This window comes from Gekko japonicus, unplaced genomic scaffold (genome assembly GCF_001447785.1).
Source record: "Gekko japonicus isolate JY-2015 unplaced genomic scaffold, Gekko_japonicus_V1.1 scaffold610, whole genome shotgun sequence".
NCBI lineage: Eukaryota > Metazoa > Chordata > Lepidosauria > Squamata > Gekkonidae > Gekko > Gekko japonicus.
Window position 1 is genome coordinate 831,419 of NW_015165846.1, and position 27,273 is coordinate 858,691.

Genomic DNA, 27,273 nt, shown 5'->3' on the forward strand with positions numbered 1-27,273 from the left:
GCCGCCTCCCCCCCTCCCCGACAACAGCGTTAGCAGAGCGTCTCCTGCGCACGCGCAGGAGACGCTCTTGCACTTTCGGGGGGATTTAAACATCCCCCCGAATTTTTTTTTAACTTTTTTTATTTTTGTGCACACGTGGGGATTGGCCCACGTGTGCACAAACCTCCCCCGGCCCCCCAGTTGCCCCCTCCGTGCTGATTTAAGTATCCGCACGGAGGGGGCAACTTGGCTATTAGTATAAGGATGGTCAATGGTCTAACTTGCTATAATATTTCAACACAGGAAACTGTGTTGAATAAAAATCCATTTTGAACACAAAGCTGTAAATACAAATAGAAAATGATCCTCTCTACATAAGAGAAATTATTTGTTGAGCAAAAATGTTCTGTATCTAGAACAAGTCAAGGGATTAAGAGTCACTTTTATTGTGTTTTTTAAAGGCATTATATGGAGTAGATCCATACCACTTTCAGCATGTAAAGTGTTTTACAGTTCTCATTCATCCATCTCATATTGCAGAAAGTTCCTTGATTTGAGCCACACAAGCATAGGAACTCAGACCAGTGCAACATACCCAACTCAGGAGTCTGCAAAAAGCTCCAGGGGCACAGGTCAGCTTTAAGAGGCTTGCTCTTTATAACCCCACAGTTCTGTTCCCATTCTAAAACTGATTTGGTTGTATTTTTCATAAAGTACCAGCTTAGCTAGGATGTAGGATATTATGAAGCCACCATCAGTCAAGTATGAACCCTCCTAAGGACACAAGTTTTTAATTAGTGTCTGAATTTTTAGAAGAAATTTGTCTAAAATAGTGACAGGCAAACAAGAAAAGTCATATGCGCTGATGCTCTGTGCTGTGTACTGCAAACAGTCACTCAAACATGTAACAAGGCTTAACTATTGCAACACTTTTCACAAACCTACCCTTCATGGAAGTTCAGAGGCAGCAGGGAGGTAACCATCCCCAGGCAGAAATCATTCATTACACGGATTAAGGGTGTGACTAGAAAGCCAGTGGAACTCAAAATGCTGATTCCGAATACAGTTCCCAAGCAGCATGGGCATCATTACCTTCCCTACCCTGAAAGCTCACTAATACTGCCTTGACAATATCAGCAGCGCCAACACATAAACATGTTTCCTTGGAGATGGTCCATTGTTATTTTGTCATTAATACTGTGTTTGCTACCACTATCAAGAGAACATCCACTGCTAAGACTGTGGAAAGGTCAGAATCAATAATCCATTTTTCCATGTTTTCACAAGATTGTCATTGCTCTTGTCACTGTAGGATTCTATATTCCTTTTACTAAAGGGATGGGAGAGAACACAGCTACCGACAAAAACAAAGGAAGTATGAAATCTCTTTTCCTGGATACTCAAAGCCATAGCTAGAAGTTTCACTAAGAAATGCTGCAGAATCTCACGGTTTAGATTTCTTTAGTGGTAAATGACAAGTAAAGAGGGGTTTGTTTTACATCATGTAAAACAAGTTAAAAATAGCGCTCTGTAATCTTTCACCATTAAAAAAATATCTTTTTTCATTGAGTTTAGGGAACTTAGTGGTAATACTGGGGGGAAACACGGAATGTATAGCAGACACAGAATCTAGCTTCTTAAGGCTCTTGGCTTTCATTTAAAAAAACCCAAAGTTTCTAGACCTCATATCAAAGATATGACTGAAAATGCACAGGTAATACCTGCTGAAGTCTCAGAAGCAAGAGGGGTAGAGGCTTCAGTATCCAGTGCTCTGATTAGCAAAACCTGAATAACCAAGCAATCTCAAGGAGTTCACCCTTCTAGACCTGTTGACATTAGTACAATTCTGCTTAGGATTGCACTCTAAATCATGCATAATAGCAACAAATGACAACATTTGGCTAATTGTGCAAATCTGAATAATTCTCCTCATTTGCATAAATTTATTTGTGGTGTATAATTCACCTTTTCTCAGAGAACAATTTGGATTAGCCATGTGCAGAAATTTCAGTATTCCAACTGTGTGTAAGTTTGCTTATAAGGTTGTAAGTTTGCTCCGGAAGTTGCAGCTAGTGCATAATGCAGCAGCGCGGTGCTGACGGTGACGCCTGTGTGAGTGCACATCTGCCTGGTGCTGCGCGACCTACACTGGCTGCCTATTGAATTCCAGATCCATTTCAAGGTGTTGGTACTTACCTTTAAAGCCCTATACGGCCAGGGTCCAGCATACCTTCGAGACCGCCTCTCCCCATATGAGCCCCGTAGAGCACTGAGGTCCACCAATCAGCATCATTTGCTGGTCCCCAGGGATGTCTGACTTGCCTTGACCAGGGCCAGAGCCTTTTCTGCCCTGGCCCATGCCTGGTGGAATGAGCTCACGAGTGAGATCAGGGCCCTGCGGGATTTATTACAATTCCGCAGGACCTGCAAGACGGAGCTCTTCCACCGAGCTTTCGGTTGAGGTGACGGGTGTCGTCCCCCCCCCCTTGGGTCGGCCCCTATTTTATAGCCTGAGATCCCAAATTGTACAGATCTCTGGGAATTTTATTCCCAGTACTATCAACCACTGAGCCATCTGGCCTTTTATAAGAGTTGTATGATTTACATGTTTTAACGTGGTTTTAATTGTATCGTATTTATTTTGTTGTATTATATTTTATTGTTGGAACCCACCCTGAGCCCTTTAAGGGGAGGGTGGGATACAAATCCAAATAACAACAACAACAAGTTTTTTGCTTCTTTTACTTTACAGGGGTATGGCTTTTTGCAGTACTATGTCATTGCTTAAGGCAGAGGTGTCGAACTCATTTCTTACAAGGGCCGGATCTGACATAAATATCACTTTGTTGGGCTGGGCCATGTGTGCTATAAAATGTAACACAAGGTACCAGAGATATAAACTTTCTAAAGATGATTTCAGATGCCGAATGGCAATAGCAGGTGTGATTGGATTCGTTGTGATATGCAGAAGGTGGAGATATCAGCCTTGGTGTGATACACAGAGGCGTGGAGATATCAGCATTGGTAATAAGACAGGAACCCTAGGTCTCAATTTGGTACAGGAAGATTCAGTCCAGGAGGATGCAAAGAATAAATGGAAATAAGTCTGAAGAAGTGAGCGGTGACTCACAAAAGCACATACCCTACCACAATTTTGTTAGTCTTTAAAGGTGCTTCTAGACTCTTATTCTTTCTACCACTATTAGAAACCACAACATTCAAAAACCAGTGGGGGGACATTTTAACCTTCCAGGGTATTCACTTGCTGACCTAAGAGTAGCAGTTCTCTTACAAAGGAATTTCAAAGGGAGATCAGAAAGAGAGACTGCTGAATTGCAACTGATCACGAAGCTCAACACAGTGCAAACTCTTGGACTGAATTGAGACCTAGGTTTCTTCTGTCATTACCAATGCCTGCTATTGTCTTGTGCCATCTGAAATCACTTCACTCTCCAAGATATAAGGACAGATGGACTCACATTCCAGCTGTATCTGAAGAAGCGAGCAGTGACTCATGAAAGCTCATGCGCTGCCACAAATTTTGTTAGTCATTAAGGTGCTGCTGTATTCTTGCTCCCTTTCACTAATAAGAAATGCAAGCTGTGCTGTTAGGTCCACCCCCATCTGTTAGAAATGGAAAGGGGAAACTCACCAAGTGCCATGAATAAAATGTTTTTGGTCTAAACACAGGACTCTTTCCACTCCCCCTACCTGGAAGGAAACGTTTTCTGGCTCACACACACACACACACACACACACACACACACATGCTCCCTCTTGCTAGCTGGTTCCCTCCCTCTGTCATTCTGAAGAAAAAGTGTGCTTATACCTTGAATAAAATGTTGCCGATCTTCTAAAGTATCCTACGAGATGCCATTTCCCCCCCCCCTTTCTGTGTCTCCCTTCCCCTTCCTTTCCAGAGGAGGGTGGGGGGAGCCCTCAGCCAATAGAGGGAAGACTTTCTTTCTCTCCTCTGAAGCAGAAACTAGGGGACTGGGGGAAAGGAGCTGTGACATTACAAACAGGAAGCAGCTCAGAATCAGCTGCTCTCGAGCCACACTGCACCCCTGTGCAGGCTGCATCTGGCCCGTGGGCCGTATCTTTGACACCCTGGCTTAAGGGTTGCCTGCAAGGATAAGCAACTTGCATACAGATCACCGGAAGTAGGTTTTATATTTTTTCTGCATAGCAACAGCTTCCACTCAGGAGCACTATAATGCCAGAAGTGGTTCAAATTTAATTTAGGTGCAATTTTAAACATATTTACTAGGAAATAAATCCCACTGAACCCAGTGGGATTTACTTCTGAATAAACAAGTTTAGGATTTAGTCTTAGATCTAGATTAAACTGTGTAGATCCCCTAACACAATTTGCTAAACAATCAACAATACATTTTTTGGGGGGGGATTTTGCATATTGAGAGTTGCAAGCGATCACAGAATAAAGATACTAAAAAAAATTGTATGTGCTCTTCTGTTTGTTGGCAACTTGCATTTGGCTGCTCTTGGGGAAATGTCAGCATCACCACCACAAACTGTTTAATAAGTGTCATTTGTCACTTTCTCATGCCTTTGAAACAGCAGTGTTTCAAGACAGAGAAATATTTAAGACACACTATGAGACAAAAATTAAACACAAAGCATAGACATTAAGTAGTGTGGGGAATCAAGGGGCATGAATTCATCATTATATTTATCTTTAAGTGGAAATAATGAGCTCTCTAGAGCATGGCGGAACTCAGTGGGACCACATGGCAGATGAGTTAAACACACTCTTCTCAGGGCCGACCCGAGGTGTTTCTGCACCCTAGGCGAGGCCAGCTTGTGGCGTCCACCCCCCCCAGGTGATGCCAACCTCCTGGTGGGGCCTGGAAACCTCCCAGAAACACACCCAGGAGGGGGGGGCACCGGGCGCCACAAGCTAGCCTCGCCCCTGCCCGGGTCGGCTTCCCACTTGCCTGGCCCGCTGGGTGAGACGTGCAAGAGCAGAGCCCCTGCGCAAGCAGTCCCCAGCACATCTGCAGTCGGTGCCCGCGTCCGGCTTCTGTCTGCTCGCCGCCCGTCGGGCCGCCCTGGAAAGTTCCACCTGGCCTGTAAGCCAGAGTGGGTGGTCAGCCAGGCTGGCAGCAGACTCAACAGCGGCGCAACCCAGAGGCGGACATCCCCCCACCCTTCCCCTGGCCTTTGCCCACCGTAGCAGCACTTGCCTGGCTCCACGGCATGGCCCGGCAGCGGCAATCCTCCTCCTCACTCAGGCCTGGGGGCAGGCTGGCCTTCTGCTGGGGTGTTATGCCGGGGCTGGCCGGCCGGCCAAGGAGCTCAGAGCTCCCGCTCTGCTGTGCACATGCAGCTCTTCAGGGTGCCTCCGAGGGGCGTGGACCCGCCCGGGGAGGTATCGTGGGCATGGCGGCGGCAGCTCACTTCCGGGAAGCGGTGAAGGAAGGCGGCGGGACTGGCCTGAGCGGCGGGCCCGGAGCTCCGCACAGTCGACTGGGGGGGAACGAAGCGCCCAGCCCGCCCACCCAGAGGGTTGGGGCATGGGCATCACCCAAGCCACGTGGCTCATCCTCCTCCTCCCGAAACGAGGCCGTCGCCTCCGCACCAGCCAGGACGGACTGTGCTCCCCCCCGGAAGTCCCATGTGTCCAACAGCTGCCCCCACGTGGCGCTGGGGTCCTTCCGGCCGGAGGAGCCCTGCTCACGAGTCTTCCTCCTCCGTTCCTTCACTGCCGTTCCACCGGTCCAGTTTGGTGCCCTAAGGGCCGGCCCGTGCTCTAGGCAAATGCCTAGTTCGCCTAGCGGGTGAGCCGGCCCTCTTAACATAAGAACATCAGAGACCCCAATGTTGGATCAGGCCAAAGGCCCATCCCGTCCAACACTCTGTGTCACACAGTGGCCAGAAATACCAGTGCCATCAGGAGGTCCACCAGTGGGGCCAGGACATTAGAAGCCCTCCCACTGTTGACCCCCCCCAAGCACCAAGAAGACAGAGCATCACTCGCCCCAGAGCCCCTATCTATACCTTGTGGCTAATAGCCACTGATGGACCTCTGCTCCATATGCTTATCTAATTCCCTTTTGAAGCTGTCCATGCTTGTAGCCGCCACCACCTCCTGTGGCAGTGAATTCCATGTTTTAATCACTCTTTGGGTGAAGAAGTACTTCCTTTTATCTGTTCTAACCCGACCGCTCAGCAATTTCATGGAGTGCCCACGAGTTCTTGTATTGTGAGAAAGGGAGAAAAGTACCTCTTCTCTTCCTTAGCATTGTTAACCAGCCAACACATCATTTTCTAGTATCTGCCAGAAACATCAGTAGATTGTGATACTTTACCACAGTGATTGCTAGTATGATTGCAACGTTCATGTATTAAGGAGTAAGTGCCACTGCACTCAGTTGGGCTTACTTTTCAACAAACTGAGCTAGTACAGCAAACCTTAAGACTGCACACTTACCCCTTCCAACAATTACCTTTGAGCTAGTAACAGATCAAGAAATTTGCTCATACACAGTTAGGAACATATGACTACCTATGATGAAAACAAAACAACACTATTATCTCCAGACCTGTTCTTCTAATGAAATATATATTCATTAGAAGAAAAGAGGGATGGATAGATAGATATTCTGCAGCTCTCAACCAACATGTGAGTCTGTTTTGAGGATGTGCAGCACCTGACAGCTCTTAGTAGTAATGCAAGGAACAACAGATCAGACAGAGACACTTTTTAGAAACTAAGAATAAACAAAAAAGCCCTTAATAACATGTTTTTAAAACCTTATAAGAACGATATGATTTTTAAAAATCATATAATGGGAACAATGGTGAAGCAAATCGGTGGATTCAACAGACGAGTTCTATCGAGCTTGGCAAGATATAAATAAGGATGTCCCTGGAGAGCAGCGGCGCTGAAAAACATACACAACTGGAGAGCAGAATCTCACAGGAGCACACCCATAGTTGAATACAGTCCCCCTCCTTTTTCTGACCCCCTTTTTACATGATGAAACACCTCCCCAATTTCTCACCCCAAGTGTTACTGTAAGGCAGGGGTCAGCAGAACCCCTGAAGGCCGCTTTCAGTGTCTGGGCTCAGCCCCCGGACAAATGGAAAGGGTATTTTCTTAAAGAGCCCTTTCCCAAACAGCTTAGGCGCAAACAATGCCGGGTCGGAGAATGAGACCTCCAGACAAACTTCAGCCCCGCCATCTGCAAGCGCCCCCGACACACCTGACGCGTGTTTGTCTTCAGATGCTCCTCCCCCCTCCCTCATCTTTCCCCCCTCACCTGCCACCAAGTTGTCCCGCAACCGAAGCGGGCCCCTGAGAAAGTAAAGGAGGCCGAGCACCGCCACCAGAGCCACTGTGCGAGCCCAGGGCCCGGCCGCCAGCCTCAGCCGCTCCCAACGCCCGGGACAGGCGCCGCTTGCTTCGGAGGAGGAGGAGGAGGAGGAGGAAGGCGCTTCATCCCCATCCACAGGACCGCTCTCCGCCATGACTCCCGCCCTTCGCTTCCCGCGGCCTGGCTGGCTGAGTGGAGGCAGGAGGGCGGGACTAGCCGTGCGCGCCCCCGCCACCATGCCGAATGGGTCCGGGAGGCAGAGAGCGCGTGCCCCCGGCGGCTGAGGGAGGCCGCCGCTCCACTGCCGGCGGGAAGAGGATGGCTCGGCCTGTGGTCCTTCCAGCGCTAACGCCGGAATGGTTGCTTTATTCCTATTACGGCTGCACGTTTCTTCGGGACTCGTGTGTGGACAGGCGCCGGCTGCTGTGACAGTCTCGTTTGCAAAACCCGAGTGTTGGGACGATGTGCTCATGGGGACAGTAGGGGTCGGGATCAATTTCTTCGAACTTTGGGCGCAAAGTTTTATTTGCAGGCGGGACAGGGGATATCTTTTACAGCGGTTAGATTTCTTTCAGATGTTTGGCCGCGGAATTCGGCCAAAAACGGACTGCTGGAGATGCTAAGGCCCCACCCGCTCAACGGTGGCATTCTTAGGGGTGGTGCCGAGCAATGCTCCCTCTAAGGTGTGGAGTCTCGTGAGCAGAAATTCTACTTTGTGAGCTACTGGCATTAAAGTTGTGCGTGAGCAATGTGGCTACTGCATAAATTAGTTTGCTCTGGAGCCATCCTTCCTGAGCTAAGACAAAAATGTGTGAGCCGGAGGCTAAGAAACTGTGAACTGGCTCACACTAACTCAGCTTAGAGGGAACTCTGGTGCCGAGGCTACTATAACAAACTACGGGCAGGGCTAAGGCGTTACATGAACCTAGCTGGAGAGGTCAGCCGTACGTTCCGGCTGCTAGCCCTGCCCTTAGTCACCATGGCACCCTTTAGCTTAAATGGGTGGTATGATCACGGCGGCGGCTGCAGCTTGGCTTTAAAGACTAGGCGTGCCCGTAACTAACATGGTGATCGCCGGCTTCTAGGAGGATTCCGAGAGCGCTAAGGTTCACATCCGGTGGAGGAGTGCTTGTCACACCCCCAGCGATTCCTTACTTCCCAGCGCACTTTGCGCGGTGATGACAGGTGGGGCAGGGCCGGGTTCAGAGAAGCCAAAATGGCGGACTTTGAGGGTCGGGTGTCGGATGAGGAGAAGGTAGGAAGTTATCAAGCTTGTTTCTGGGTACTTTGGGAATGGAAATAAGAGAATAGATATCCTCCTATTGAGGAGGAGGATTCCTTTATTGTCCTTGTTCGTGCTCCAGTAAGGTGAAGGTTTATAAACTTAAAACTTCTTCTGGTTTTTCGGGGAAGAGAGGGGTAGGAATCTCTTATGTTCTCTCTGCTGCTTTCCCCCATTGCTTTCTTTTCATTGCCGCTGATTAAATAGTCTTCATTATCTCTTGGCTGGTGATGGAGTTTGTGTGAGTGACTGCCGCCGAGTTGAATCTGTTCCATTAAATCTTGATTTTAAAGAAGGTAGCGTTTTTCCTATGAAGAGATATGTTTGAGGAACATCTCTTTTTAAGGCTATGTCTGTGCTCCTCGCGCAACTATTTCACATACAGAAAATGCATTGGTGTTATTGATATTGTTCAAATAATAAAACCCACATAGCTAGTAAAGGTAGTCTTGAACCCACAGTACTGGGTTCTTGTAGACCAGTCAGCAGAGAGACTGTGTTATGAATGGACACAGGTGATAGCACTTTTTAAAGAGAGAGGTGAAAGAGGAATGGCTGAGCACTACCTGTATTATTATGTCTTTTTGTGCCTCAGGCCTGGTTTGCGCATGTGAGAGAAAGAGTTGGGAAGAAGGTAGTAAAATGCTGAGTGTGTAGAATGGGCTGTGTCAGACTACAGGTGGAGGATCACATTGTGGATGCTTCACTGTGTTAAAAAACTAACAGTAAATTAAAAAAAACCAGTGTAGCAAGCAAAGGGAGGAAGTAGAAACCTTCTGCTGTGCTAGTTTTCTATTTGCATGTTTGTTTTTTAGTGTGAAGAGGCATTTGAAACTGGTCTCTGTCACTTGAAGCTTATACTGTCAAAGCATTTTCTCAATTGTTTGGAAATGTTTTGCCTATCTGTAGCCTAAGGACCTCTCCGTTCATCTCCTGCCTCTGAGAAGATAGGTTTTTTTCCTTTTCCACTTACCATGTAATTTTGTGACATTTTTGATATTATTTCTCCTCTCATAGGAAGCAGACCACTCCCAGGTGATATCCATACTGAGGGTTTGGTTTTTTCCAAATAGTTGCAATAGTTCCAAATAGATGTACTATGCATGCCAAGGCATAGTAGAATGTATCCTTGTGTTTAAAGTAGAAGGGGGAACCAGTCAGTTCCTTATTAGACTTATTTTCTGTCTGTTAAAGCTTCAGTATTTAAGGAACTGTAGCCATGTGTTTTTCTTAACTGTATTTTGCCCTGTTCTGATCAAAATAACATCATTTGAGTGATTGGCAACATGGTTGACTCTGGACTTGGAAGTACAATGCTTGGTTGGTTTGCAGCATAGCTGTGTAAAGTGTGAATGGGGAAGTCTGAGAACCATGGCAGAAAAATAATAGTTACCTAATCTACATTTAAAGTTTCAGAGGGTACTCTTGAGATAAATATAGGAACTTTATCTAATTTTCTTTTCCAGTTTATTTTCCTCATGCTGCATAAAATTTGCATTAAGCATTACTAAGAAAATGAAATGACAAAGTATTGATCATATCAGAGCCACTTTTAGGTTTTTGTTACGCAGATGTGAACACAACAGTGGAATACTAAAAACATGATGTGCCAATACATTGTGTTTGCTTTTTCTCCAAGTCTGCTGAAAAAGGGTGTGGTAACTAGGTAAGAGGGTTTTTCTCTTTCCTGTTATACATACATGAATAATACCAGTGTGTACATTCATCTCAGATCACCAGGAAGTGGAGAAACTGCAACTCTTCCCAATCAGTTCAATAGCAAGAGTATTTTTATCAGGCCAAAAAAAGGAGCCAAATGGCTTATAGCAAAGAGTTCTCTCTGCAACACGGTGGCCCCGGTCACACGGGCAAAAAAATGTGGGGGGGAATTTTGCCCTGGAGCAAAATAACGCGCGGCTGCACGATCAGACGTCCCGTCGAGGTCCCATGGTTAGGGGGGAGGTGCCGATCACAGGACAATCCTGTGGCGCGGCAAAGAAGCGGCCTCTCTAGCAAAAGGCTCCGAGGGTTAAAACCCCTTCCAGGGCTGCAGAGGACTGCAAACTGTGTCCTCCATCCAGTCCCCTCCAGGAGGAGCTTCAGCCAGGCCGCCCTCCCGCCACGCCCGCCCTGCACCTCCCCCTCTGCCGCCCGGTGCAGAGAGTTCCTCTCGAGCAGGCTGAGCCAGGAGTGGGAGAGGGTACGGAAAAGAGGAGGGGGCTGTGTTGTTCGTTTTTAAACGAAGTGTGTGCATGCGCCATTGGGTGCTTGTGTGCATCCTGTGGAGACTTGGGAAAAAAACCCCTTTTAGCGACGGGACATGGGCGGGCGCCGGATGCCACGACCTACCACTGGAAACGCGATCAGGCGCCCGCCCTTGCCCCGCGGTTTCCGGAAACTAGTACCTCGGAGGTACTAGTTTTTTACCCCGCATCTTCGGCGGAAGCCTCAGGTTCTCCTCGGGAGCTCTACACTTCCCACATGTGGCACTGTGATTGGGCCCGGAAAATCCACCTATCTTCCATCTCTGTAGCGTGGCTAATGCTCCGTGTGACCGCAGCCTATATATATTATAACTGGCTGCAAAGTAGCCAGTAGCCTGATGGCCGCACAGAGGTTGATTGCTGAGTAAGAAGTAATGATGAAGCAGCCCTTAGTCATTAGGTGCGTGTATCATACATTGCATAGATACAAATCTATAGGATTGTTCATAGCATCCAAGTCTGGTAATCGGAGTTTTTAATCTTAGGGCATGATGATAAGCAGGAGTTCCCTAATTCTATTGCCAATTTAGCAGAGTCTGTACTAACACTGTATTGGTAATAAAATGTACAGGACAAAAACACGACTGTAATATGGGACTGAACTGTTAGGAGCACTAGGAATTCGTGCTGGGTTGTTTCTGTAAGTTCTATAGCTAGGGGAGCTGAGACACGTGTGTAATGTAACTTAGATTATTACAGAGAAGTTGTTTGTAGAGTGTGAGTTCTTCTCAATATGCTGAATAAGTTCTTAGCCTGACAATCTCTTTATATAAACATTGAGTTTATTTGGGTTCACATTTATTTTCCCTCATTTCTATGTGTCTCTTTTTGCAAGAAGCTCAGAGCAGTTTGTGAGGGATAGCTTTGCAAGTGTCAAGACCCAGTGCAAATAAGGTAAAGGGGTGATCATACCCTTTGCCCAGACCCACTCTGACCCAGCATGATTTCACCCCAGAGATGAGGGACTGGGACAGCAAGGAAGCTGGACTTTAAGTTCTTGAATACAGAAATAATGGCCCCGGTCACACGGGCAGGAAACTGCAGAGGAGAAGCGTGGCTGTTTGCCCTGGGGCAAACTACTGCGCAGTTACGCGATCAGACCTCCTGTGGAGGTCCTGTGGAGGTACCGTGGAGGTTCCATGGCAAGGGAGAGGTGCCGATCACAGGACAAGCCGGCGCGCAACGAAGAAGTGCGCGCCGCGGCAAACTGTTTTTTATTTTTGTGTACATGACAAATGCGCATGCTCCGTTGGGTGCGCATGCGCATCCACAGAGACTTGGACAAAAAAACCCCACCTTATTTGCAAGGGGACATGGGCGGGCGCCGGATGCCTCCGGAAACGCGATCAGACGCCCGCCCTTGCCCCGCAGTTTCCGGAAACTAGTACCTCCAAGGTACTAGTTTTTTGCCACGCAGTTTCGGCTGGAAGCCTCGGTTGAGCCACGGGAGTGCTACGCTTCCCAGATGTGCTGGTGAGATCGTGCCCGGAAACTCCGGCTGTTTTCCGTCTCACTTGTGTGGCTTCTGTTACGTGTGACCACAGCCCAAGTTTATTAAGCTCGCATCAAGGAAATCCAAAAGCACTTCTTTATATTAAACTCATGAACGTTCATGCACAGGTGCTCATCTATACATACATAGGTCAGCTTTAGATGCAGCTGATACAATTCTGATTGGAGAATCCCGACAGATGGTGGTGAAGATTCTGCCTCTGCCTTGCCCTTTGCTGTTGTATGCTCCTTTGTGTCTCAGGTCCCACGTGGTTTGCTCCCACCTCCTTTCTAGGAGCCTGTTGGGTGGTGCCACAGCTTTTGTGGGACAGCCTGGTGAAAACGTATCCTTTCTCTGTTACCAGAAGGTAATGGTTGGGGACATTGTGGAGCGTCATCCAGGACTGTCTTGGCCACAGGTAGCCAAGATACTACTGTAAAAGAGCTGAGGTGGGGGAGGCAGTCACAACACACAATGTCCCTTTGAGGTCCTGAATGTGTCTTCTGCTTCTGTTACTGCAAAAACTGGGACAGACTTATATGCTTCCTGTAATTAGTCTTCTCATGGCCTTCAAGAGGACACAATCACACCCAGCCACATTCACCCAAACTTTTATGCCTTCAGTCTAGCTTTCCATGAGACAAAGATCAACTAATTACAAGAAAGACTAATATTGCATGTTGAACATAATAAAAAAGAAAGCATAATTCAGTCAAGCATGGGTAGTTTCAAAAAGGCATAAATTCAGTAAGCCACCCGTTCAAACCTTCTTCTCGTTTATTACACAAGGATGCTGTTGTGTAAGCTATGGTTTGCCCAAGGCTGTCCAATAAGTTTTAAGGAGCAGGGACTTGAATCTTGAATTCCTGAAATGAAATCCAACATTTTGGCTGCTGCACCAAAAAAGAGGATGGAAGGTGTCAGTCATCAAGTTCTCATCCCTCCATGATGGGATTAGCCATATCTCACCATTAAACTGTCATATTCTGAACCACACTGGCACAGGCAGAAGTTTAGTTTATTTGATTTGTAGCCCACTTCATTTCCTGCAAGCAGGACTCAGGGCGGCATACAACATAAGAGCTATAGAAGGCTCAACACAGAGCTTTAGCTGACTCGAGTAAGTGATTCAAAGCACATCTTGAAAAGAAATCCAAGGTTACCAACCAGGAGCAGAAAATCTGTCTCCTGGTTATAGATCAGGCATGAAAAAACCAGCACTGCATATCAGTCTGCCACATACAATTCTTCCCCACCCAGCATCCTGTAGCTAGTGATGGTTAGTTTATGCACAGTGGGTAAGTTTTCCTTACAGTGGGTACTGAGACTGATTACTCATGGGACTGGAGAGATCAGTTGTGCAATCAGAGGTTTGGAACAGACTAAAAGGCAGGTTTCTCACATAAAAACACCTGTTACAAGTTAGTACTGGCCATGTATAGGCCAACAGAGTATGGTACACAGTATATGGATATTACACTACACAGGGATTATTACTGTGATAAATACACTAAACTAAATAATACAGTACTGCAAAGCAAGTGAGCTGAACTACTTAGAGCTGTAAACTGAGCTCTCTTCCTCAGGCTATCAGAGTTCATGGCCATAGTCTAGTAGGCACTGTGAAATTTCAGTTAATTTCATGAAGCGTGTGTGGGGAACATGGCACTCCTTCCCACCCTTCCAAAGAAGAAAGGCTGAGAAGAGGTGGGTTGTGCTCTATTTGAATACGTGTAGCGTGCATGTACCCATGGCTACCAAACTGGTTAAGTGCGCGGACGCTAATCTGGGAGAACCAGGTTTGATTCCCCACTCCTCCACTCATAGCTGCTGGATGACCTTGGGCAGGCCATAGTTCTGTCAGAGGTGGTCTTGAAAAGAGCAGTTTTTGTCAGAGTTCTCTCAGCCCCACCTACCTCACAGGGTGTTTGTTGTGGGGAGGGGAAGGAAAAGGAGTTTGTAAGCCACTCTGAGACTCCGAGTGAAGGGTGGGGTATAAATCCAATCTCTTCTTTTTCATACTGTGCACACTGGGGCTCCCTTCTGTTTAACAAAAAACATTGCTTGTTGCTTTTAGTCAGGGTAGTGAAGCCTTTATTTTGTAAAGAAAATAACATTATACATGACTTGATGTAAATGTTTATTTTTCTCTTGCTTTGTCTAGTGCAGGGATATAGCTGTCCTTAGCTTACCTTGAGTGTTCTATTACAGTAGTTTGCTGGAAAGGCTGAACATTTAAAATAGGTTAGAGTATGTGAAGGAATGTATACCTGATTTACTTTTCTGTATCTGAGTTCAATCTATGAGGAAGAACATCCCAAAAATGATAAGTTTAAAGCCCTCTTATTCTCAGATTCTCTGTTAGGGCTGTATTTCTTTGGTCGGACTGTATTTCTGTGTAAGAATAAGTTGGTATTCACAAGTGACTACCTGAAGCAGTTGCATGATCAAAAGGGGCTGTGTTTTCCTCCAGTGTTTCAGGTTCTCATTTTGGCAATTTGTTCTTTTTGGGCACCTGACCAAGGCAGAGGGACTAGATCCTGAACTACTACTGGTATTCTCTCCACTGAAATGGATCCTGGTGCTTGTTAGACAAAGTAATGTGTCCTCTGAGCACCGTATTTGTAGCAGAGCTTTAATGCAATCAGAGTGTCATGTCTATTGCTTACAGTTGCACTTTCTAATAAAAGCACATGCTATAGTTTGAAAGAAGCTTTCAGCCATCTAAGGAAGTGCTCTGTAAAGCCTGTGGAGAGAATATGGGGTAGAAGTATTTTTACTACCTTTAATTTAGTAATCTGTGTCTCAGACTAGTCTCTCATCCCCCCCCCCCCATTTTTAAATCAGAGTTGGAGGCAGCTTTGTCATGGTGGGAAATTATATTCTATTGTTCCTTCTTTCCCATATACACAGACATGTTAGAGCCTGAAAATGTAGCAATTCCTTCCTGACTGACAGTAAAAGTGTTTTGTTCCCTTCTATTTCATAGAGTTGTAAGGCAGTGAAAACTTGATGATATATCCTGCAGAGTACTCAGGTCATATGTATATGTATGAGATTTTTAAAGAAGGAAAATGGAGGGGAGGATGATGATGTGAGGATGGTACAGTATGTTACTTAGCCAATACTTGCAGTGTGTGTATGCAGTCAGCTTTATGGTCATCTGGTGCATAAGATAGGGTCATGATGCTTGTAATATAAGTGGATTCTAGATCAAATCAAGCCTGAACTCTCCCTTGAAGTTAGAATGACTAAACTGAGTCTCACATTATGAGAAGACAAGAGTCACTGGAAAAAACAATGATGCTAGGGAACGTTGAAGGCAGCAGGAAAAGAGGAAGGTCCAACATGAGATGGATTTACTCAGTCAAGGAAGCCAAAGCCTCCAGTTTGCAAGACCTGAGCAAGGCTGTTAACAATAGGATATTTTGGAGGACATTAATTCATAGGGAAGCCATAAGTTGGAAGTGACCTGACAGCACTTAACACGCACATTTAGGAAAGCTAGCATTTAAATGCAGTCCAGTGTGACCAAAAGTCATTGTACTTTTTTCCTCTGATGTGGGTTTATATGAATATTGGCAAAAATACTTCATACAGTGTACACTTGAGTGTATTATATTTGTTGAATGAATGCCCCTTGGGAAGCTGCTCTATATATAACCTTCCTCATCTTCGTGGCCCTCTAGTGCCTTGGTTATCTGGATATAATGAAGTCAAAAATTGTTGTAAGGTGGTTTTAAACAAAGTTGTTCCATTTCTGTCAAAATCCTTTTCTTTTTTGACCAGCTTTTGGCAGTTCAAGTAGTGTCTTGGGAATCTGACCTGTTTTTTCCAGATCTTCTTAGCAATTGCTGTTCTATGTATTTTAATTCCCTTACCACTTTATGGAAATTAATTATTGGACTTCTGTAAAGTTTCCAGTAAACTATCCACTTCCAGAGAGATGAGGAGAAAATGTGCCACAGAACAGCTCCATCAAGTTCATGAATTGATACATTCCAGAGCTGATTCCAAAGCATGTGTGGAATTGTCCTCACTTCTTTCCTCAGGTGAAAATTATGAAAGAACAGTAGCTCAAGAATGGAGACTAGGACAGCATTGATTATGATAAACCATGAGGTTTAGTAGTGAAGGCCAAACCAGCTGCAGGCAAATTCTGCCATCATCAGAGAGACTAAAGGCAGCTTGAATAGAAATTAATGTCTACTGTTCCTGTGTTGATAGAGTTGTGTGTTTCCAAATCTGTTTCATGTTTTTCTTGTACAGGTCAATGGGGAGGAAACAAGAAAAACATTTGTGCAGTCAAAGTAACATATATACAATATGCCTAGTTTTGGAGAATTATTCAGTGAATGCAGTAGAAATACAAACTTCTAGGAATATTTTCTCTTTTTTTGCATTATGAATAGTCTGTGATTTGGAAAACTCCCAGCACAAAGCCAGACATTGATGGCAGAATTTTATTTACAGTTCAGGGTGAGCAGGGATGAAATCTTTGATTTGAGCTTCATCTCCCTATTTCCATACATTAAATCTCTGTTAAAGGGCAGGGCAATTTTCTCCAGGTTGTTGGCAACCCTACCTGCTGGAGAGGCTTTGCTGTACTTTTAAGTTTGCCTTTGACTGCTGCAGGTCTTGGGGGCAAGCAGCTTTCACCTGCCTTTGTGAAAATAAAACAATGCTCTAATGCAGATGTTCAGCTTCTACCTATTTAATGGGATTTTTGGCTTCAGATTATATTTGATATTTGACTGTGGCCAAACAGTTGGTCAGTTAAAAATATTAGACAAGTTAGTTGACTAATATCAAGCCCAGCAGCTGAACAGAAAATGAGGATCTGAATCCCTGTTTTGTTTTTTAACCTAGTTGTTAGCCTTTGGAACAGCCTGATCTAAATGACTACATATATTCTCCACTGGAAGGCAGCAAGAAGGCATTATTACATCACTGTTACCAAAAGTCTATCAGACTGTTCAATACGGAGAGTAAAAAGTACTGCTACTTGCAAATATCTTGTTCAGTTTCTGAATGCCTGATCCTGGAAAACTGATGTCAAGTTTCCAAGTAGCCTTCAAGTCTTCATTTGCTGTGAAAAGTAGGACTCTAAGTCAGAGGTGTTGAACTCATTTGTTACAAGGGCCGGATCTGACATAAATGTTACTTTGTTGGGCCAGGCTACCATGTGTGCCATAAAATGTAATGCACTGCAGATATAAACTTCATATATGACACAGGCAAACCCAATTAATGATATTACTTCTTACTCAAAATACAAACAAAAGCAATTCCTAGGAGTGAAAGCAATTGATTTGCTGGGGAACCCACAAAAGCCTCAATGAATGTATTTAATCATATGCAAGTTTTTTCCAAAGGATATACCATAAAAGGAGGCGCTATCCTACATTTCCATACAATTAGTTATGAGAGAGAGAGAGAGCGCACTTTTACAAGATGAGCCATCTTTCCTGCAAGTAAATAAGGTCGTTTTTCAGCACACACCCCCATATGCCCAGCCTCTGCAGCCAAGCACTACTACAGTCTGGGTGCGTTCAGACGGGGCATTTCAGCCGGCATAAACTGTACCGGTTGGAACCGTTGCAGTTTATGCCGGCTGAAACGCGATCACACTTACCTCCTGTCCGCGGAGCCCATCGCTGTATGCCCGTACACACACAGCGGGTGTCGGCGGTTTTTTTAAAACTCAGTTTGTGCATGCGCATAGGCAGCCATCCACAGAATGGCGATCTTCACGCATGCGCAAAACACCCTGTCCAGAAAAGCATGCCCTGAAGAGAGGACTTACCTTTAAAGTTTAAAGAGCAAACTGGCCTCCCTGAGGTCCCGGACTCCTCTAAAACGTTAAACTAAGGACCTTTTCTTTCTGTTTTTTAAACAAAGGCCGGGGCGAAGCTTCGCCCAAGCGCATATCGACCTAAAAAAAAAATGGCAGGTGAAAATGGGAAGCCTCGGGCTTCCGAATGGAAGTGGCTCTACAACGGTGGAGAGCGATCAGACGGGGGGGGGGGGGGGAAACTATACCGTTGTAAATGCCCCGTCTGAATGCACCCTCTGTTTCTCACTCTTTGTTTCCTCTCTTCCCTGTCCTACCTCTGCAGATCTCAAGGAGGCACACCTGACTTCCCCCTCCACTGCCCCATCCCCACCACCAACCCTGTGAGGTGGGCCAGGCTGAGCAACCAGCCCCAAGTGACCCAGATGACAAGGGTCCTGGCTCAGGAGGAGCAGGGCTCTGAACCTGGCTCTCCCAGATCCCCTCAATGTCAGTTCTCATTTCTTCTGCATTTCCCATAGAAGCTGTAGGGCTGAGGGGAAGGCCTGATGGAGAGGCTGTTTCTGAAACACCCAAGGGGTGTTTTTTGTCCTCCCGCAACCCCTTTTCCTTCATGGGCTACAAACAGGTGGGGGGGGGAGAAGGGGATCACCCCCCCCCCCAGACTCACCCTGCCCCCTGGCCCTTTGGCTGTTCAGACATGTGGCAATAGTGGCACCCCTTTTCCCCTTTGCTCCTCCACTTGCTTCTGAGGCCAGCATATCTTTCCCCTCAGAGCGGCATGCACAAGACAGCCCAGTTGCCTCCCAATACACACGCTGGCCTTCCTCCTCCTCTCTTCCCTGCTGACCCCATCCCTTCATCAACAAACCTCTGCTCTTGTCGCCGTGTGGTGGTGACAGCACTGGCTGCTTGGCTCAGCCCTCCCATGTAGTGGCAACTCAAATCCTCGCTGAGCTGTGAGGGAAACCCCCCCCCCCCCACAGCCTCCTGTCTTCCCTCCCTCATACCAGATGTCTGTGGGTTGGATAAGAGCCCTGAATGGGCAAGTTTTGGCTCCCAGGCCGTATATTTGACACTCCTGCTCTAGATGTAAAATATGGGTCATGAGATCACAATACACAATAGATGTAGAGCTTAAATTGTTAAAACAGGTATATGAATATAAGAAGAGAGTACAACATTATGATGAATTACATCGCATGCAAGTGTTTAATACTGGGATGACCAGCCTTTTGCCAATGACTTCTTTACCAATGACAGTTTTGTAAATGAGGGAGCATTGACATCTTATCTTGTCATAGTGCTGAAGTGGTTTGAAATAATTGCACCTGTCAATCATGTCACACATACTACAGTTAAATACCAAGGCACCTAATTTAGAAAAGTTGGCCATCTCTGACTTGACTGAATCTACTAATGATGCATGATGCTGTTAGTTAATGAATACATGTTATTTCAGGATTTCTTAGATAAAACCACCAGGGACTTTTGATGCAGCCACCAAAGCACTCATTTCCTCTGTTGACTTGATGAGACATGACTGACTTTTTTTTTTTTGGCTGTGTGAATGTGTATGTACATGGGTGTGTGCATGCCTGGAAGTCATGGCTGACTTCTGGTTACCCCTAATAGGGTTGGGAGGCAAAGACGTTCAGAGAGATGGCTTGCTGCCTGCCTTTGTGTCCCGGCTCTGGTATTCCTTGGAGGTCTTCCATCCAAGTACTTGCCAGGGATGGCCCTGCTTAGCTTCAGAGATCTGACGAGATCAGGCTTGCCTAGGCTATCCGGGTCTGGGCAAGATATGACTGACTTGATGAGCTATGACTGCTGTAGCTGCATTTGTTGCCACATGTGTGCTCTATGGTCATAGGTTTGATATATCTGAATAAGATGACTCCACTAATGACTCCTCCTTTACGTGCAGGTGCGTATAGCTGCAAAATTCATCACTCATGCACCACCTGGGGAATTCAATGAAGTGTTTAATGGTAAGTTAAGAGAACAAAAGTATTCATGCAAGTTTTGCATTTTGCCATGGGCACAGTTTGTAGCATCCAGTTAGAAGACAATAGTGTACTATATAAGGCTTAAATTTCCCTAAGTTAGTGTAGTGATTAGAGTGCTGGAATACTCCATGTGAGATTCTGGTTCAAATCTCTGTTCTTCCATGGTGACTTTAGAGCAGTCACACACACTTCCTAACCTGCCTCACAAATAAAGTGAAGGAAAAGAGAACACTGCTTTGGGCCTCCCACTGGGGAGAAAGGCAGGAAATAAAATAAGTAAATAAATAGCTTGGTTCTTTTGGAGAATTATCATTCCTGCACCTCTAACAACTAAAATTATAAATTATTAAGCGGGGAAGGGCAGTCAAGAAATCGAATGAAATAAATAACTATGTGAAGTTGGGCCACTTTTATTTTTCTGGCAGAGAAATGAAGGCTTTGATTTGCTTCTTGCTCCTGTGTCTGTGAGAAGGATGGTAGAACTATGAATGTTTGCTTGCACCTGAGCATACTCTTTTGTGTAGCTAAAACAGATGAATGTTGGGAATTACTCTGTTAATCTTTAATAGCCTATACAAGAAAAGTATATTTGTTCATTTGTCTAAGATGCACCCTGGTTTTGCCATCTCCCTTTTTAGTATCTTTTGGGATTTATCAGAGCCCTCTACAGTGATTCATGAAAATGCAGAATCTTAACAGGCAAAGCTTACCGTACTCCTCTGTATGCTTTCAGTATTCCAGCTTTCTTGTACTTAACAATAAGATCTGGAGTCTTTATCGGACAGAAAACCCATAGCTTCTTATTGCTTTGCACATCAGTTATTTGTACTTTAGAAATCAGTAATTTCTTTTTTTCCTCCATGCAATTCAAAGTCAGCTGAAATATCAGTTGTTTATATGGATATTTATTTTCCTAGATGTTCGGTTGCTGCTTAACAATGACAATCTTCTTAGGGAAGGGGCAGCCCAGTAAGTACCGCTGTTCTTTTTCTTTTAAAAGAAACAAAGCATGATATAAAGAACTCTGGGTGCTGCAGTCTTAGTAATGTCATGCACTTACAACTCTATTTTAAGTGGCATAATTATCTGTAGAACTACTATAAGCTCAGTATGTCTTATCTTTTCCTGGTAGGAGTTACTCTTAACAATAAGGTTGTGAGAGCTCCGGGTCATTTTGTCTTCTTTGGTCCTCTAGCCAGTTCTCCTGGTGGCATGGACTCAGGAGCCCAAAGTCGCATTAGTGTCGGTTTTACTGTATTAATGTATAGGGATGGGGCACTAGGTATGTTTCTTGCTTTACATGTATAGAATAACTGGGAATGCAGTTTGTGCTTCGTTAAAAAGACATTAGAGATAGGCTACAAAGTTGCACACAACTAGTTCTGTGTGCCTAAAGGCATTTTAGGTTTGCATTTCTCAAACAGCCACTCTCTGCTGCAAGCAAACGGCTTTTGAAAGCCAAAGCAAACTGTGGTGTGCCATCAGGGTCTACTATTCAACAAAATAACTTTTAAAACCCTACCAGATGTATATAAAGTAGGTCTTTACATTCTGGCCAAAATGGATTGAAATGAAAAGCTCCATTTTGGTTGACCATAGTAGCACTGTCTGGTTATGAACATTGAAAAGCTAAGCTAATAATTTTGTATACATTTAATCCATAACCTGAACCCTTTAAATAACTACACTTAAACTGTCCTGTCTACCTGTTTTGTTCATTCCCTGAGGTTACTGATGGTGCTGCATTCTAACATCTGTGTTGGCTGCAGCTATGTGATTTGATCATTAGCAGTTTTTTGCACTATAAAACTCGAGGGGGGGATAGTTCATATATTTGAAGACAATTATTGTGATTCTGCAGTGACTCTGTTAACTCATTCATGTTCTGTTTCTGACAGTGCATTTGCTCAGTATAACATGGATCAGTTCACTCCTGTGAAGATAGAAGGGTACGATGACCAGGTAAATGAAATCATCTCTCTCCCACCCCAAAATCAGGTGATCACATATTGTACTTTGTAAGTAACGAGATATTTAGATTCCTTTCTACAGAAGTCTGGGTAGAAAGATGCAGCTGAATGCAAACTTGACCACTACTTACCTTACTTTTTTTCTTTGAACACTGTGCTTAGAAAATGGCTTGTTGGGATTCTTAAAGGGTATTGACTACATCTGCACTGAACTGTATGTACAAAGAGAAGGATTTGTGCAATCCATAATTCTGAGCATGTCTCTGTGTGTTTTCCAAAAAGAGTACATACACACACACATTTTTTTTCAAGCCATGTCATAATAATCCCAGGGTTGAGTATATTGGCCTCTGACTAAATATTTTCTTCTCCACAAGTTTCACTACTTGAAAGTAGAATTAATATGTTGATAAGTTGGGGTGGTATCTTTATGATAGTTTAGCAGACACCTGCATAAGGGTGAAGGTTTTTTACCTTTTGGGCAAGCTGTTAGTACTGCAGTGTCACAGGAATTTCTGTCCTGGAAGAAATTATGGAATTCTCAATACCTAACTTTCATGAAACATTAGCTTAGGAAATCTGGTGCAGAAAGATGTGATTAAATTACTGTTTTATTATAGGCTGATTTTTTCTTTTCTTTTTTAAGGTATTAATTACAGAACATGGTGATCAGGGTAATGGCAGATTTTTAGACCCAAGGAACAAGCTTTCCTTTAAGTTTGATCATTTACGGAAAGAAGCCAGTGATTGCCAGCCAGAAGACACAGATGCAGCACTCAAGTCTTGGAGGGATGCTTGTGACAACGCATTAAGAGCCTATGTGAAGGATCACTACCCGCATGGCTTTTGTACGGTTAAGTATCCAACCTCTTTTAATGGTGACACATTGATTAACATACAGAACAACGGTAATTTAACTCTGCAAATGTTAATACCTTGTTTCTTCTGTGTTAGAATATGACATTAATATATAAGTGTCTCAGTATTTATAAGTTGTTTGAACCTTACCTGCTATTCCAATGTATTTGAAAAAGTGTGCATGCACACAAAAGCTTATACCTTGAATAAACCTTTGTTGGTCTTAAAAGTGCCACTGGACTCTAAATTTGTTCTTCAGCTTTCTTCATTGTCCAACTTTTCTAGCTCCTTCATGGCTGACCTTCCCATCTCCTGATTTCTTGATTGCAAAAATTATCTGGGAGAAATGACATAAACTTACTTTACGAGTTCAGTGTAATGGAAGAAACTTATCTGGTTGTGCAGGCAATAAGGGAGCATAGTGGGGAAGTATGCATGCAACACATGTAAGCTGCAACCAGTAATATAGGATCTGAGGGGAGGATTAGAATAGGAAAATATTCTGGGAAGTGATCTGATGCTCTAAATAGAGAGTGAGTGATATAATTTAGCATTTTTAAATTTTTTCTATTTAGGAGACACATTTTTAAAGTGTCTTATACCATGTCCTAGTAGCAACAAGTACTGAAATATTTGATTTAGAGGAGATAGAAAACCAGGTGGTTTATATTTCCAAAATAACATAGAATCTAGTGACATGTTAAAGACTGACAACATTTATTCAAGCATGAACTTTCATGATATTGCCTCTTCAGATGCAAATTAGAGAGAGGTTATCTTGTACAAGTTTATAACGAAAATTACAGTGGGGAGGTGGGGCAGAGAGACTTGTTTTGGAAACTCTTAATTACACTTTTGTTCATTTGCACTGCATGAAAGCGAGGCTGTAACTTTTGACCTCATCATCTATTATGTGTAACCTCACCTGACCTGTTCCCGTCCCTTATACAGAAAATTATACCTGCATACTGTATGACAGGTTCCTTTCACTGCCCCATCTCCTTCCTTCTGCCCCCATAATTTGTTATAAACATGTGCAAAATGAGTTCCCTCTTCATAACATCTGAAAAAGTGAGCACTAACAAAAATTCACCCTGGAATAAAGGTGCCACTAGACTTCTGTTTTCTTTTAAACGTTCGATTACATTCAAAGCTTTATATGGAAGTTATTTTTATGGTGACTTGCAAAAACATAAAAGGAATATAGTATGTGCTTCCCTTACATTATTTACATTTAAGAAAGAAACTAAAGATGCTGAAAACTGTTGGGACACTCATGTTGGCATACCAAAAGAACATAAGAAGAACCCTGCTTGATCAGACCAGTGGTCTGTCTAGTCCAGCATCCTGTCTTGTACAGTGGCCAACCAGTTCTTCTGGATGTCCAACAACAGGACATGGAGATCAAGGCCTTCCCCTAATGTGGCTTCTTCCAGCTTGTATTCAGAGGTTTACTGCCTAATTTAATATACTTACTATAATATACTTATTAAATTAGGGTACAGTAAAACATGCATTTGATTTTGATTTGACCTGCAGAAACAATCAGGGATGCCACTGATGTGGCTTCCTGGAGCTGGTATTCAGAGGTTAATTGCCTTATTTAATATTTTACTGCCTAATTTACTCCCTAATATATACTTATTAGTATACTTATTAAATTAGGGTACAGTAAAATATGCATTTGATTTTGATTTGACTTTCACAAGCAATCAGGTGCATTTATAACTTGATTATTTAATTTGGATTATTATATGTGTGGTTTTATCTCTCTACCCCAGTTTATAGATCAATAAAACATAAGTGTACATACATATTTCCTGGGCATATTCAGCTGAAAAAATCATTAATTACAGCTTTGAAACTGCCAAATTACCTAATGTTGTAATAGCAGTGGAATTCATTCATTGTTGTTCATTATATGCAACAACAATGTATCTTTAGAAATGGAAAATTATCCACCAAAAAAAACCCATCACTGAAAACTTTTCTGTCACACATCTCTAGTTGCACCAATCCCCCAGAAGACAGGCTATGAAATCTTAGTCTGGTGTTTTTTCAAGTTAGCTAGACCACTGAGTCCTTGTCATACAGTTGTCCTGTGGCTGTCATGGGTGGTAAGAGCCCAAGCATTTAGACCTGTCCGCAGGTTGGCAAGCCTGTGAACATTAAAGCAATAAAGTGGGAGGAATCCTCAGGTGAGCTGTTGTAACATTTAAAGGACAACCAGGTTTGGCTTCCAGTGTGTCTTATGTAAGCTTTCTTTTTGGCAACAGGTTTATGGAAAGACTATAGATGGGCAGCCAACGGTCATTGCTTGCATTGAGAGTCATCAGTTTCAGCCCAAAAACTTCTGGTAAGCATTTCTAAAATACTTTTCTGCAAATTGTGTTCAGCACAAATCTGTCCTCCATCCTGGCTTCTTTCCCCACAGATCTAAAATATATCTGTCTCCACTTAGTTAGCAACTTGCTCTGAAAATCTTAGAGTAAGAATAAATCATCACAAATAAGTCATTAAGTAATGCATGAGGAGCACACTCCCATTCTCCTTTCTCCTATGTTGCTTAATAGGCTCAGGAACTGGAAACACTTCTCTGCCCTACCCCCACCTTCTTTTGTAAAGAAGGTGAGCTTCAGCTGTGAAGCTGTTGATCTCCATCTGTGTCGCCATCTAAATTAATTGCAATGGAATTTGGCTGCAGAGGCAAAAGCTTCAAGTCGTCATGTTTAAATAGAGCTATTTGGGGAAGAGGTTCTTATTGAGTCTGCATTTATGCATGACCTTCTAGGGATATGAAATTGTGTCTTGTAGTTTTTCCCCTCTGAGAAGTTGTTTTGTTCATGGTCAGCATCTGCTCTCATTTATGTAGGAATGGGCGCTGGAGGTCAGAGTGGAAGTTTACCATCACACCACCTACGGCTCAGGTGGTTGCTGTACTCAAGATCCAGGTCAGTTATGCTGTGCTGCTGACATGTCATACCATACTCTTAAGAGTAAGGCAGGGAGAAAAGGCACCATGAGAAACACCAGTGATGTTGTGGAAGTGGGAAGTGGCCAGGACAGGTTTGCCATGGTTGTTGAGGAACAGGAGGAAAACCTCCTCATAAACATGCTCATGAGCAATACTAGGAAGGCAAGAAATAGGCAGGGCTGGGGAACAGCAGGTAAACGGCAGAGGAAGGAGAGTGGTGCAGGAAAGGCTCTATCTCGGGGGGCAAGGCTGGCCCAAAGGTATTACTGAATGAAAGAGGGACAGTTTCAGTGGAGCCACTCATTGCAGTAGAGGGAGAACCAAATCCTGTCCTAGACCTGAAGTAAGAGAGGCCCAAAGCTGGTCACAGGAACTGTGGAAGAGCACCGTCCCCCTGAAGCTGACCTGAAGGCTATATCTGGGCCTTACAGAGAAACGAGTGCACACTAAAGACAAAAAGCATTATTTTCCCTAGTTAGGACACTACATCTGTGTTCTTCATTAAAGATGGATGATTACATTAATCTACCTGTAACTTGTAGTTGTTGTTGTTCAGTTGCACAGTCGAGTCTCACTCTTCACTACCCCATGGACCACATCACACCAGGCCCTCCTGTCTTCCATCGTGCTCCGGAGTTTACTTAATTTCATGTTTGTTGCATCAATAACACTGTCTAACCATCTCATCCTTTGCCGTCCCCTTCTTCTTTCTCCTTCAGTCTTTCCCAGCATCAGGGCCTTCTCCAGTGAGAGCTCCCTTCTCATTTGGTGGCCAAAGTATTTGAACTTCAGCTTCAGTATCTAGCCTTCCAGGGAACAGTCAGGGTTGATTTCTTTTAGGATTGACTGATTCGATCTCCTTGCAGTCCAAGGGACTCTCAAGCAGTGTTCCCCCTAAGATGAGTTAGTATGAGCTAGCTCACAGTTTTTTTAGCCTTCAGCTCACACATTTCTGTCTTAGCTCAGGAAGGAGGGCTCCAGAGCAAACTAATCGATGCAGCAGCCACATCGCTCACTCACAACTTTAATGCCAGTAGCTCACAGAGTAGAATTTTTGCTCACAAGGCTCCACAGCTTAGAGGGAACATTGCTCTCAAGAGTCTTCTCCAGCACCGTAAGTCGAAAGCATCTATTCTTCAACACTTGGCCTTCATTATAGTCCAACTCTTGCAGCCATACATTACTACTGGGATTACCATTGCTTTGACCATACGGACTTTTGTTGGCAGGGTGATGTCTCTACTTTTTATTATTCTGTCTAGGTTTGCCATCGCTTTCCTCCTAAGGAGTAGGCGTCTTTTAATTTCATGG

At 44.3% G+C, this 27,273-nt stretch overlaps 2 protein-coding genes across 3 annotated transcripts in view; one reads left to right on the forward strand and one right to left on the reverse strand.

Annotated features, from left to right (window-relative positions):
* ST7L (suppression of tumorigenicity 7 like) overlaps positions 1 to 7,473 on the reverse strand; it is a 75,867-nt gene extending 68,394 nt beyond the window's left edge. The window contains exon 1 of the mRNA XM_015411065.1: positions 7,266 to 7,473. Within this exon, the coding sequence (XP_015266551.1) occupies positions 7,266 to 7,473 (208 nt within the window). The remainder of the gene's footprint in view (positions 1 to 7,265) is intronic.
* A 183-nt stretch (positions 7,474 to 7,656) lies between these two features.
* Positions 7,657 to 27,273, forward strand: part of CAPZA1 (capping protein (actin filament) muscle Z-line, alpha 1) — a 30,201-nt gene continuing 10,584 nt past the window's right edge. The window contains exons 1-7 of one of the 2 annotated variants that reach the window (XM_015411067.1): positions 7,657 to 7,804; positions 20,079 to 20,142; positions 21,078 to 21,129; positions 22,059 to 22,122; positions 22,777 to 22,983; positions 25,265 to 25,344; positions 25,861 to 25,939. In XM_015411067.1, the coding sequence (XP_015266553.1) occupies positions 7,676 to 7,804; positions 20,079 to 20,142; positions 21,078 to 21,129; positions 22,059 to 22,122; positions 22,777 to 22,983; positions 25,265 to 25,344; positions 25,861 to 25,939 (675 nt within the window). In that variant the 5' untranslated portion in view covers positions 7,657 to 7,675. Of the gene's footprint in view, positions 7,805 to 8,496; positions 8,575 to 20,078; positions 20,143 to 21,077; positions 21,130 to 22,058; positions 22,123 to 22,776; positions 22,984 to 25,264; positions 25,345 to 25,860; positions 25,940 to 27,273 lie in introns of those variants that run through there. The other variant, XM_015411068.1, reaches the window with a different exon arrangement.